The sequence below is a fragment of the Pogona vitticeps genome, chromosome 2 (genome assembly GCF_051106095.1).
Source record: "Pogona vitticeps strain Pit_001003342236 chromosome 2, PviZW2.1, whole genome shotgun sequence".
NCBI lineage: Eukaryota > Metazoa > Chordata > Lepidosauria > Squamata > Agamidae > Pogona > Pogona vitticeps.
This window is the reverse complement of record NC_135784.1, coordinates 204,781,499-204,795,019: the sequence shown is the minus strand read 5'-3', so window position 1 is coordinate 204,795,019 and position 13,521 is coordinate 204,781,499. Positions and strand designations below refer to the sequence as shown.

Genomic DNA, 13,521 nt, shown 5'->3' with positions numbered 1-13,521 from the left:
CGTTAAATACCACCTCCATATTACCTTATAACAGTTTTTCTTTATCCTTACAGACATGTTCTTCATAATTCTTTGATCCCACATTTTATCCCATTCTTCTCCTACTGCTTCTTTATCCAAGTCATGTTGCCACTGTGCTTTTAATCCTTGTGTATCCTGTTCGGCCTGAATTAATAATTTATATATTTGACTTACAGTTCCCTTTCTTTCTGTCTTTTCCTCTAATTTCAGTCTTTTTTCAATAATCTCTTCGAATTTTGTCAATTTGCTACTTTTCCCTTCCTTACTTTTCCATTCCCTTGTCCACCTTTCTATTTGAATCATGTTAAACCAAAAAAATACCCTTTCCTCCGAAAATCTCTTTTATATTTCCTTTGTCTTTTATCATCTCCATCCAATCTTTTATCCTATTTATCCTTTTATCTTTTAATATATTCTTAAGAATTCTTTTTTAAGATTTTCTGGAAAATTCTTTAAATCCACAATCTGGGATAAGGGAGAAGTTGGTGGGCTCAACACACCCCTAAACCTTTTCAAATTTTCTAATGTATTTTTAAGGACAGGGTTAGTAATCTTTTTAATCTTTTAAATCTCTTTTCCAGTCTTCTCTTTAAACAATACTTTCAATTTTTTCTTTCTTACCCTGCATTTCTGTTTCTGTCCAAATTATTTTTTATTACTTTTAATAATAACTGGAATATGTCTGAGGTGATTTGCTATATAATATAATTTTAAATTGGTTAATTGCATGATTTTCATCTCAGCTATAATCGGTTTGCATTCTCCACTACCTGAGTTGTACCTTCTATCTTGCATTTATTGTGCGTTTAGCTATAGCCATAAATACCATCTCCTTGCTTCTCTGCTGTACTGCCTGAGCGGATCCTCTCTCAGTGACATCTCCTAGAGTGACCTGATTTCTAGGATGATGCCATCCTGCTCAAGAGAAACCAGTCACTTTATGAAACTGTCCTGTCTTGGAGACTCTTTCCCTAAACAGTAAGAGAAGATGGAGAAGTGAATATCTGACAGTGCATGCTTTACTTTGCCAGGATGGGAAGGGAACAGAGTGTGGGACAGAATGACAAGGGAGGAAGAGTTTAATGCTTGTCCTAATACATTGTCTTACATAAGGGCCATTTCAGATCATGTGATTAAACTGTAATCAAAGTAGAGGAAATCACATTCCACTTACTTAGTATTCAACTGGGATACCAATGGGATTTGTACGTCTGGGATTTGGACATGAGCTTTGTGGTCTTATTAAGCATTCCTCAAATGAAGAGTAAACTCCAGGGGCTCTGAATTCTTTTTCCATTCGGGAGCAACAGCCAGAGAAACTTAAGAAAGAAAATTATCTGGGCCTAGAATGCTGCATAATGTAGCAGTACAGTATACCAGAATAAAAGGCCCAGGTGGCCCCTGTGAAATGCAGGACACTGCATAGGCTTTTGGGGATAGTGTAGTTCACAAGGATCACTAGAGCCCTGCATTGTGGCATGCTGTGGCACTGAACAGGAGAGGGAAGAAGGTACTTATGAAGTATATTTGATTAAAGTCTTGAAGTTGCAGCCTATATAGTCAGGATCTGGCTTAGAGCCTTCACTTTCCACTTGAAAAAGTAGCTTTTTTGAACTACAGTTGTCAATGGCCTTTGGGGATATTAGAATTGTGGCCCAAACAGTAATTTTTCCAAGCTCTGCCCTCCACTGTCTCTTTTTTCCCCTAGGTGTTAGGCATACATGTTTCCATAAATGTAAAGAAATAGACAGGGGGAAGAAAAATCATGGCAGACAGAAAATGGATTGATCACTATTGATTCCAAAGGTAGCCCCTGGTACCCCCACAGACATTTTTCTCAACAGAATGTTGCTCTCAACAAAAAAAATAATAATAAGTGAATAGAATTCCTCAACCTTGTCTTTAAGAAATAAGAGGTTTAGTGAAATGGGGCAGATGGATTAGTTGTCACTGCTCCCAGACTCTGGAACTAGGTTGACCCCGTCTTTGTCATCCTTTCTCTTCAGATAGGCTTTTCCTTCATGACTGGTGATCTGAGAGAGGTTTTTATGCTCTGTTGTTTTAAAACATGTTTTAGTATTGGTTTTATTGACTATTTTCAATACAATACTTGTTTAATTCTTTTTAAATATTTGTATATTCACTGTTCATAGTGTTTAAATATTGTCTTCTAATTGTTGTAAGACTCCTTGGGTCCTTTAAGAAGGAAGGTGGGATATAAATAAATAAAGGACTGGGGAGTCTTTGGAGGATAGGCAAAAATAGATTTTGCTTTCATTTTGGGATGCTTTCGATGCTTCCTGTTTTGTTTCAGAAAGTTGCTTATTTCTGACCCAAAGCTTAGTCAAGTTATGGGAAACAAGAGCACAAGACATCTCTAATACTGAACAGGACCAGTGGCATTACATTCGGGAACACTTAATATTGAGAAGTCTGTGAGGCATTTCCAAGGAAGCCCCTAGGGGAAGGAATGATCCTGGCATTATATAGGTACTTCACAGCCAAGAACACTTAGTGAATTAGCCTGGCTCTGTTTTGAGTAAGATATAAACATCTTAACATTTAGAGAGTTGAACTGCTTTTCTGATTCAGGGCAAGAGGTTTTAGGAAATGAATATAAGCTGAGAGAATTTGAACTAAGTGGCTTCTGTTGCGAGGGCTAATTTTATAGTTAATCTATCTCAGTTTAAACTAATGGAACCGCCACAAGGAATCTCTGTCTCCAGAGATTCATTCTGAAAACACCACCCATTAAATCCATTAATTTATGACCAGAGTGTGACTGATATTGGCACAGAGTGAAAGAAAGAAGACACACATTGCTTCTGTGCAGCTGTGTCATTGCTGCACATAGTTGTAGCAATACTTCCATGTTGTATGGTAAGGATCTCAAGCTCAGTGGTAGAGAAAATGCAGAAAGCCCAAATTCAGCCTCTTGCAGCTTGTACTAAGAGGGATGTCTTTTGGGAATAGGCCTGAGCAGGTACGTATGCTCCCGTTGCTGACAATTAGAATAAACGCTTCCGGACAAAGATAGATTTCGTACAATACAACTTTGTACATTTCTTTAACTGTGACCTCTTTGCACCAGTGCCCCAAATTAAATCATTGCATACTCTGGAAAACCTTGTGCTGTGCTGCCATGGATGTAGCAGATGGCTCCGTCATTTTCCATCTAAGTACAGTCCTTCCTCCCACTTGTTGATATAACTCCAGTAATACTGGAACGCACTGAACGCATCAGTTCCTTGCTGATGATGAAACAAGGTGTTGGTGTCAGTGCTGGGGGTGAGAACTTTTTGGCTGTCATTTTTACCAGAGGCATTTTCTGTCTAATCGTCTTTCTTTCTGTGCTCTAAAAAGGAGTTGCAGTCTTACTGAATTAAAAAATGATCGCTAAGCCCTTTCTTTGTCATTCAAAGATGCATGATACACAGAGAGCTGCTTCCTAATACTTCACTGTTCATTACTAGCTTTCAAACTTCTTGCCATTTTAAAAGTCATTAGCCGTAGCTTATATGTCCAAAAGCTGTCGTGTTCCATCACACTACAGTATTTATAAACTGATGAGAAGCACCCTCTTAACAGCATGTGTGTGCTCTGCAGCATGCAACAAAGTATCTTAGTGACTGCCCAAGAAATGTGATCATCTCTTCCCCAGCAATAGCCCTAATACATTACTATCTGTCTGTCTGGTCATTTTTTGTGTGTGAAGGATTATGGAACTCTGACCTGGGTTTCAACTATTATTGCTGTTAAGTTGCTTCCGATTTACATCAACCCTATGAATTAAGATCACATCAACGGTCCTGTTCATATCTTGCAAATGATCAGAGCTTCCTTTATTGAGTTAATCTACCTTTTATTTGGTCTTCCTGCTGCCTTCAACTTTTCCCAGCATTCTTACTTTTTTCTATGAGTCTTGTCTCCTTATGACATCCCCAAAATGCAATAGCCTCATTAGACATTTTTTTATTTTAGGCAGAGTTTAGAATTGATTGGATTTAACACCAATTTATTTAGCTTTCTGGTGTTCTGTGGTATCTGTAAAGCTCTTCTCCAACATCATAACGTTAATGAATCAATTTTTCCCTGTCAGATTTCTTCTCTGTCTAGTTTTCACATCTGTACATAGACATCAGGAAGAACATTGTGTAGATGAACCTTGCCCTGTCCTGCAGTGGAACATCCTTACACTTGAGGTTCTTTCCTAGCTGCTCTTCCAAGTCTCAGTTGTCATCTGTTTTCTTGCCTGGAGTCATTCTTTTGATTGATGATCAAACTGAGATATAGAATTTTTTTTAACAATGTCAATTTCTTTGCTGTCAGTATTGAAGTTATATAACTCTTCTGTATCCATATTTTTTTTGTCTTTTTAATATTCAGTCCTGTTTTTACATTTTATTCTTTCACTTTCATCATGACTTGTTTCATGTCACTGCTACTTTCTGGCAGTTATAAGGTATTATCTGTATATCTTAAATTGTTGATATATCTTCCACCAATTTTCATTCCACTTTAATCTGAATCTAATCCAGCTTTCTGTAGGACATGTTCTGCATAAAGATTGAACAGTCTGAGAGAGAGAGAGAGAGAGCACCCTTATCTGCTCACATTGCCAATGGAAACCAATATGTTTCTCTATGTTCTGCTCTTACGATAGTGTCTTGTCTATAGTATGGCTGTCAGCAGATGTGGCTACAATAATCTTAGGTGTGATTACATACATATTGTTTTAATATACAATGTTTTATATTTTAATGCCCATTTATCATTTAGTATATCCTTTTTGTTCTTATTTTTGTTTCGCTGCTTGTGTAGTTGTTACTTGTGCTTAGTTCAGTGGTAGAACAGATGCTTCACACAACTTGAATCTCTCACTCACTCACTCACTCACTTACTTACTCACTCAGTCTCCATCTTGAATCTTTCCACTTCTTCGTGGCCTCTGTGAATGCACACATATGGGTTTAGTCTGCGCCTGTGCTGACGTTCTCGGAATATTCTAGAGCTAAAAGTAACAATTTTATGGGATGATCCCCCATGAGGCACATGCTCCTCCCACCCAAGATTCCCCTCAGTTCCTTTTTTCCCACTATGCTGTAAAGTTCTATGGAGAAATAGAACTATTTCCACGGGGGTTTTCCCTTAGCTTATTGATCGCTTTCCCTCTAAATTGGATACCTTCCATCTAATCTACAATCCCCCATGAGTTGTTTTCATTTTCACTTCCCAGCGTTTAGCTCCGTTTACTTCTTTCGACTTTCCTGCCTTTTATGGCCTCCTCAGCCCCTTTTTACTCTCGGACACATTAATGCTTTTCTGCCTGGGTAAGCAACATTTTACCCAGATAGGTACAACCCGCAGGAAAGTTTAGAAACCATGCTTTAGCAGGGATTATGTAGGCTCGGTTCTCGCTTGTACGAATTTACTTTTAACCCTGCATTTTCAGTTACTTCAGCTGTCTAGCCAGTGGAAAAATAGATCGAGCGACAGTCCCGGTTCCCTCTCACATAGCTATCCCCTCAATCCAGAAGGGGACCCGACAATGCCACAGAGTCCATAAAATCTAGGTCTACATCAACACAACTGACAACTGTAAATCAGTGCACATTGTCTTACGATACTGGAGGAATCATCAACGGAGGCTAGCAAATTTGTCTCAGAAGAGAGGATGTGCCAGCTCTACCTGCACAAACTCTGGGATCGCCCTACATTAGGGCGTGCATTTGATAGTCCAGATTTCGAGCTCAGGCCTCTTCTATTATTTCATGAGGAACAAGGAGAAAAAGAGGAGTCCCTCACCACATCGAGCTCGATACGGACAAGCTAAACACTTCTGTTTTATCTCCAGCATATCAACTCCTCAGCATGGAACAATGCTTCTCATGGCCGATTCATCTCATATTAAAGCCCACTCTGGTCGGGCTCGACATGGATAAACTACACTTCGGCAAGGAGCAATATTTCTCATATGCCGGTCCATCTCATATTAAAGCCCATTCTGGTCGGGCTCGACATGGACAAACTACACTTCGGCAAGGAGCTATACTTCTCATATGCCGCGTTCATATGGCAGTGGACAGGGAATTTGCCATAACTCTTCCTTCCGATACCCTTTATTCTACGGACAGTCTTCCGTCACCATCATTCCTAATTGAACGCAATCCAGATACCTCCATGGTGACCAAGGTAGTCCTGGTTCGCCTGCCTCAAATCGATATCGACAAACACATGTCAGTTCCCTCTGGTTCCTCACCTCCTAACTTTGGAGAGAGGGATGGTCTACCATCCAGATTTATTGTCCATGAACTTAACAGCCTGGAGAATACTCTCACTTTTACATCAGTGCTCGCTTGAGCTCGGAAACCATCAACTCCATGTCAATATGTAAATAAATGAAATCTTTATTAAATATACAAAAGCAAATAACTACCTTACCAACTTTCTTTGAAGTGTTACCTACTTGGCCTTTGTATTTATACTTTAAAATGTCATATATCTCCTACTGTTGTCCATTAACCAGATTATTCTAGTCCAGTAGGACTTTTGTCTCACTCTATGGTCAGACATCTTCTCAGATGACTCAGTAACACCTGTCCTCCATGTAAACGCATCATTCCTCAATGATCTGCAGATCATTCTAAATCCACTCATGTCCCACCATTCGAGCCCATTTTATCTTCAAATGCGAAATTACTTACTTTCAAACAGCCTTCCTAGTGGCTGTTATATCTGCCAAGGGAACCCGTGAAATGGCCGGACTGTGATCCAATCATCCTGTTATTCAATTTTTCCTGATAAAGTGACTTCCTACTTTAATGTCCCATTCCTAACCTAAATCGACTAAGTTTTCATATTTATCTGTGCTTCATCTTACCATCATTCTTCAGATCACCATCATCTCCTCTAGAGCACTTGCTCCACAATATCGATGTAATACGCTCACCAGCATTTTGTCTGGACACTACCAGAGCTTCTGAACAAATGGCAGGCTCTTTTTATGCTTTCATGCTCCTCATTTCGAAGGTCCAGCTTCGTCCTATCCATCTCTAGATCGATGGTCCAGACTGTATCTATGGCTTATCTACGGTCAGACGAGTCACCATCTAATCAGCTTAAGGCTCACTCCACAGAGCGCTGTCTAACTCGACTGCATCCAGAGTAGAATCAAGACTCTCAGCATCTACTGTGCAGCAATATGATCCATGCTATCCACCTTTGCAGAGCACTACCGGCTAGACATAGGAACACACAATAACACTGGATTTGTCAGAACTGTGTTGGCATCCTTCCTACCGTGACGTCCCACCGGCCGATAAGAAAGCGTGCTAGTCACCCATATGTGTGCATTCATAGAGGCCATGAAGAAGAAAGAAAGGTTACTTACCTGTAACCATAGTTATTCGAGTGGACTTCTGTTAATTCACACTACCCGCCCATCCTCCCCTCTGTCCATCACGGGTATCTTATTGTTGTATAACTCTCGTCCCTGGCGGGCAAATTGCAGGAACTGAGGGGAATCTTGGGTGGGAGGAGCATGTGCCTCATGAGGGGATCATCCCATAAAATTGTTACTTTTAGCTCTAGAATACTCCGAGAACGTTAGCGCAGGCGCAGACTAAACCCAAATGTGTGAATTCACAGAGGTCCACTCGAAGAACCATGGTTACAGGTATGTAACCTTTCTGCTTGTCAGAATGTCTCAGATTCAGTCCCCCACACCCCAGGTTAGAAAGGTCTTAGATTACAGAGTTTCTGATATTTTTAAAAGGTTGTAACTGAATGGGTGGAGCACATCCTTTGGTTACAAAAGGTCCCGGATTCAGTCACTGGTTTCTTGATATATTGGGATCTCAAGATGTGTGTCTGAAATATTAAGAGGCACTGGCAGTCTCTGTAGTCAACACTCACCAGAGCTGATTAATGGTCTGACAATATAATGCAAGGTTCCTGTATATCTTATCTGAGCTGTTTTTACCGCAGTTGTTTTTCACTTGGAAAGAAAGTTACCAAATTGAATCAAAACATTTCACCCATCACTCCTTGTCAGTCAGTAAGAGACAGATGTGAATAGAGCTTACAGTAGTGACTTTGGGACAGAGAATTGTATTTAATGGGCAGATATCAAAATACTCAGTGCACTAAAACGAGGACTTGGTCACTAATGATTCTGCCCAACCCCTGGCGGTCTGGCTCAAACTTAACTAGATAAGATGCCAGCTTTTCAGTAGGAACCTTTTTGAGTGTGTAGTTCCTTCAGATCTCTGTTTCTCAGCAGTCAGGCCTGCAAATGATGTCTGTGTTTACCTCCTAAAACGAAACCAAACACCTTTGCAATATACAGAGATAAGGAAGACTTGTGCTAAGATAAACAGCCTTTTTTACTTAACTCTGTCTCTAATATCATGCTAACTGTATTGTCTCATTTAGGCTTGAATTTTCAAATTTTCTCCAAATGTTTTCCCACACTGTCCTAAGCTGTTCTTCTTGGTCTTCATGAGGGCCGAGGGCACTGCACATTTAATTTTCTCTCTTCTCTGTTTTCAAGGATGGAATTCTTACTATCTCTCATTTCATAACTAGTGTACAATCCTATGTCTAAGCATGTCATGACAGTACAAAATTTGACTTCATATTTACATTGTTAATATCTGCATTTCTGTCTTTCAATGTGAATGTTGCCATTTTCATCAACAGATTCCAAATTTCATTCCCAGGAGGATACAGTCAGGTTTTTAGTTCTGATTCATATCACTAAATATAAGCAAACAATCTCACTGAAACCAGTGAGATTTCCTGGAGGTTTAAAATCAGGCATATATTGATATACCACTGTATTTTTGGACAATAGTGCTTAACACAAAATCAATGGAGTATCTTCGTACATAGGTGGTAGATCAAGTTAATAATAAAAACAGTTCTGAATCTGATTAATAAAAACTACAGTTGGTTGCTAAATGATCTTCAGTATGTGTATATTTTTTTAAAAAATTGCTTTAGAGATGATGAAGAGAAGAAAAAATCACCCTCAGATGGAAATGATGAGAAGGATAATGGAACTCAGTCAAAGACTGTCAATCGGATTGGCAATTCCAGCAATCCTTTCCTGGAAATTCCTCATGATCCTAATGCCGCTGTGTACAAAACTGGCTTCCTGGCACGTAAAATCCATGCTGATATGGATGGAAAGAAAAGTGAGTATGTTTCAGTAACAACTGGTTTATCTTTGAGTTGCATAGCAAAGAAGCTTCAGTTACATGTATGAAGCTGAATGAAAGCCAATTTATTTATTACCCCTCCTGTATGACTGCAGGAATTTGAGCTGGCTGTGCCAACACAAGATCCCAGGCTACAGAAACAGCCTGTGGACCTTGAGGGCTGGAGAGAGAATGAAAAAAAAATGGTAAACTTTGTACAACTCTACATGCAGGTTACCAAGGAAGGACCACCCCCCTCCCCAGCTCAGAGGAACTTGTCACAGGCACTCTGCTAGAGTGGGGAGAATTACTACGGAGTCTTTTCTCTCTGAACTAATGATTTTTCTCTTTCAAGAGACATTGTGAGTTACCACTGAGAGCCAATTCTAAGAAGAGAAAACTCTCTTTCCCTCTCACTTCTTCACCAAGCATGTCTGAGGTCTTCTCTTCTTAGAACTGGTTCCTTGCTTATGCTCTGGAATCTTAACTCTTGCTGTAGTTTAGCCCTGATCATTTGTGGGTCTGACTACTCTTGTTATGGGCAAGGAAAACTTTTGCTACACTTTCCTATATCCCACTTACTGCTTTGTGTCTTCCCCTCTGAATAGGCTGCTCTGGTGAATAAAGAAGTAACTGTGTATGGAAAAGGAACTTTTTTCCCAGGAGAAGTAAAGCACACCCTTTCAAGAATGCAGTATATACGCTGTTGTTTATTTGTGCCCTTTCCTTCTGTAAAACCGTTTGATAAGAGAAGTTGACAATACAGTATTTGGAAACCTAATGAGCATGGTCAGTTTTGACTTATATCACTAACATTTTCTTACATGAGTTTTGTTTGTGTTCATTCCTTTCTTAGCTCCACGAGGGAAGAGAGGTTGGAAAACCTTTTATGCTGTTCTTAAAGGCACTGTGCTTTATTTACAAAAGGTAAGAGATTTCCCATTAAATGCTCTCTCTCTTGTACTCCCTTCATTGAGTAATCTAATGTGTGTGCAGTACCCATAAGCTGGTGAACAATAAGACAGCCTGAAAATATCATGTCTTGCTAAACTACTTAGGTTGTTTTCTACCTCTGGGGTGCTTTGTAAAGTTTCAAGGAAGCGACAGGAAGCAGGAACAGTTTGTATGTTTCTTCAGTTTTCAAAGGTCCCACTCAGTCTCAAAGGGACATTCATTCTGTCATTACTTTGGAAATATATGCATATTTCCCTAGCACTTCTTCTGAGACCTGAAAGTGGAGGGAAGACAAGGTCAGTGAAAGTCAAGTCACCCAAGATTCATCTTCTTTCATTGCTCCATTAGAATGTCCCATAAGGGGCATTCTGAGAACATGGAGTGCATTGACTAATTATTGAGGGATGGTGTATTGATCACAGTGAAACTGCTATGATGACATGTGTCTTCTTACCCTTAATATAGCACCAGCTTCATCGCTTTGCAATCACTCAAAATTTATCTTCCCATGTTATTCCCTACAGCTACAATCCTATACATTGCACCTATGGAAAATGCCCTTCCATGCCATATGCCCTCACATTAGAATAAGAGTAATTGAACTCCCTGAGATTTCTTTTTAATTTCTAATCTCTGTGCCTAGTGTCACATTGGAATTACAGGATAGCTATCCTGAAGTTCTGCAAAAGACTGTTTCCTCTTTCCTTAAAAGAACATAGTTATTTGTTCATAAAATTTAACATACGGTGAAATGAATTTCTCTTTGCCATCTTTAGGATCTGTGATAACAGGAGCTCAGGCAGATGAATTCCCATTTTCTATCTAAGCACCGAAATTTGATTGTCTCAATACCAATTTCTCTTTTCAAGAGAACCCTAGAAACTGTCATTCTGTGAAAGATCTAGTCGGTTTCTCTCTCTCGACCCACTTAATTTTTTTAAAAAAAATAAATACATTTTTTAAAATGCTAAGAACCTCATCAGATTACATACCTTCCAGGGTTTTTAATGGGCTGGGTAGGAGTCATGATAGTTTATCTAACATAAAAGTTATGCAAGTATGTATTTGTATCTATGTCCAAAAACTGGATACTGTAGTAATATGTCAAGATAATAGTTAAAACTCATTCTAGCTGTTGAAATAGATACCAAATATTGTTAGCAAGTGCCACGTATTTTATTTCTGAAGTAAATCTATACAGACTGACTGAGAAGTTGTAGGACACAGAATTCGTTATTCCCTATTTTAAATTGTAATCTCTGACTTCTTTAGAGTTAAAAATAACCAGATGACATTCATAGGACTTTCACTGTTTAGGCCAGTTATCAGAGCAATATCCCATGTTAAGAGAAAGATATCAGTGACTTTTTTAATGGTATGTGTACAAATCCAAACTTCAGCTATTACAAAAACTATTTCTCAAATGCTGCAGTGGAAGATGTGGCTTTTAGCTGACAAGGCAATTACAGCAATAATTTTTTTAACAAGGGGCTTTAAGGACATGGGTAAAGAACGTGAACAGCACCAGTGAAAAACCATCCAGGATTTCAGAATTTATCAGGCTTTTGATCAGCTTGTTCTGAAAGAAAGTTTGGGCAGATGGACAAAGAAATAACTTTTAAAAAGTTATAATAGCCACCCTTCAAGGTAAAGTGCCCAGCCAAGAAGCAGAATATTTCCCAAGCATTATTGTTTACTGCGTTCAAATAGTATGTACAGTAGACAATATATATATACAGATCTATGGTTAAGATTTCTCTGGGATGGCCCTTGGAGTATGGAAAACAACACCCTGGGAGAATTTTCAAATTAAGACAGATAGATGTCTGGGGGGTAGTTTCATAGTTAATTTTTTTGTGATACAACAGTTGCCTCTGGAGATGGTATTTTTTGCACTTGGTTTGTATAACTTGATTCTGATTACTATAGTATAAAACATTTCTCTCATACTGGGAAGCATACAGAGTTGCTGTCCTTCTCCCAAGCCTAGTGAAAGGTGAAGGACACTGGTGTTGGCTCCTGCACTGCTTTTCATATCTCTCCTGTGTTTTAAAATGCCATCTGGAGGGATCCCTGCCGTTGCTCAGGAACATGGGATATCTCCCAGTATCATGCGGGACCTTGCAGACGGACACTTTGAAAGCAGTGAGCAGAGTTGAGAAACATTTTTGGTTTATTTTTTTAACTACAGCATCCAGAACCTCTCAATCAGAATGGCTAGTGGTTATGCTGGCTGTGGGGTTCTGTGAATTGTAGTCCAAGCAGAAATGTTCCATTTCTAGAAGTAGCCCTTGTCTTTTTTAAGTGCCTCTAAGACTTGACATATGAGCCCACATCCCTCTTGCCAGTTGCAAACTGAAGAGGATGGCTTGGATTCCATCAATCCATTTGCATTGCTGGCTCAGCCACAGCAGACCTGTGACATCACATGGAAGATGGCCTTTTGTGAAGGAATAGGTGAGAGCAAATTGGGGTTGATGACCAAGGCCAGTCAAAATATTGTGGGACCCTGTTCTTGATTTATATTGGCATCCTTTTGGGAGGGGGCATGAAAGAAATTGAGTAGAATACATAACCTTTAAGTATAAATGTAGTGGGCTAAGCTACAGCTTAGCACTAGTTAACAAGTTGTTATTTGTATCCCTCATCATCACCAGGTTGTACAATTAGTGTTTGACAAGGGATACAATCAGTGAAGTGTTAATTTGCAGCTGTTTGCCTCTGCTGTTTATGTCATTGTATGTATGCTGATGTAAGAAATCAATTGGATTCTAGCCATTAGATTGCAAATTAGGGAGATTTGTCTTCAATAGAGATTAAAATCTACCAAAATGAATTTGACCAGACTCTGGGAGGCAGTGGAAGACAGGCGGGCCTGGCATGCTCTGGTCCATGGGGTCACGAAGAGTCGAACACGACTTAACGATTAAACAACAACAAGAGATTAAAATAGATCAAAAGTAACAGGGGATGTATGAGCCCCCAGATGTTGTTGAACTGCAGTTCCCATAATCCCTCACCATTGACTCTACTACCTAGGGCTGATGAGAGTTCTTGTGCAGCAACTTCTAGAGGGCCACACCTTCCTAATCCCAAAATATGGGGCAGATGGTTTCTTTCTTCTCTCCTTTGTCTGTCTGCCTAATTATATGTACTTAAAAATAATCCCTGACCACATGCCTCCCCCCACCAATGTTTTGGGTATCATTTTCTTTTAGGTAGAACTGAGGGAAACTGTCTTCCAAGATGCCTTCTGGGTACCAGGTTGGGCAAAGCTGCTGTGCAGTATCATCTTATTTTAAGAAGAACCTGGTTGTCAGAAGCAACAACAGTGTGGAACTTTCCT

General features: G+C 39.5%; 1 protein-coding gene across 4 annotated transcripts in view; it reads left to right on the top strand.

The window, feature by feature from the left end:
• Positions 1 to 13,521, top strand: part of PSD3 (pleckstrin and Sec7 domain containing 3) — a 206,900-nt gene that overhangs the window by 169,910 nt on the left and 23,469 nt on the right. For all 4 annotated transcript variants that reach the window (XM_020801452.3, XM_020801453.3, XM_078384837.1 and 1 more), the window contains 2 exons: positions 9,025 to 9,218; positions 10,078 to 10,148. In XM_020801452.3, coding sequence (XP_020657111.3) covers positions 9,025 to 9,218; positions 10,078 to 10,148 — 265 coding nt within the window. The remainder of the gene's footprint in view (positions 1 to 9,024; positions 9,219 to 10,077; positions 10,149 to 13,521) is intronic.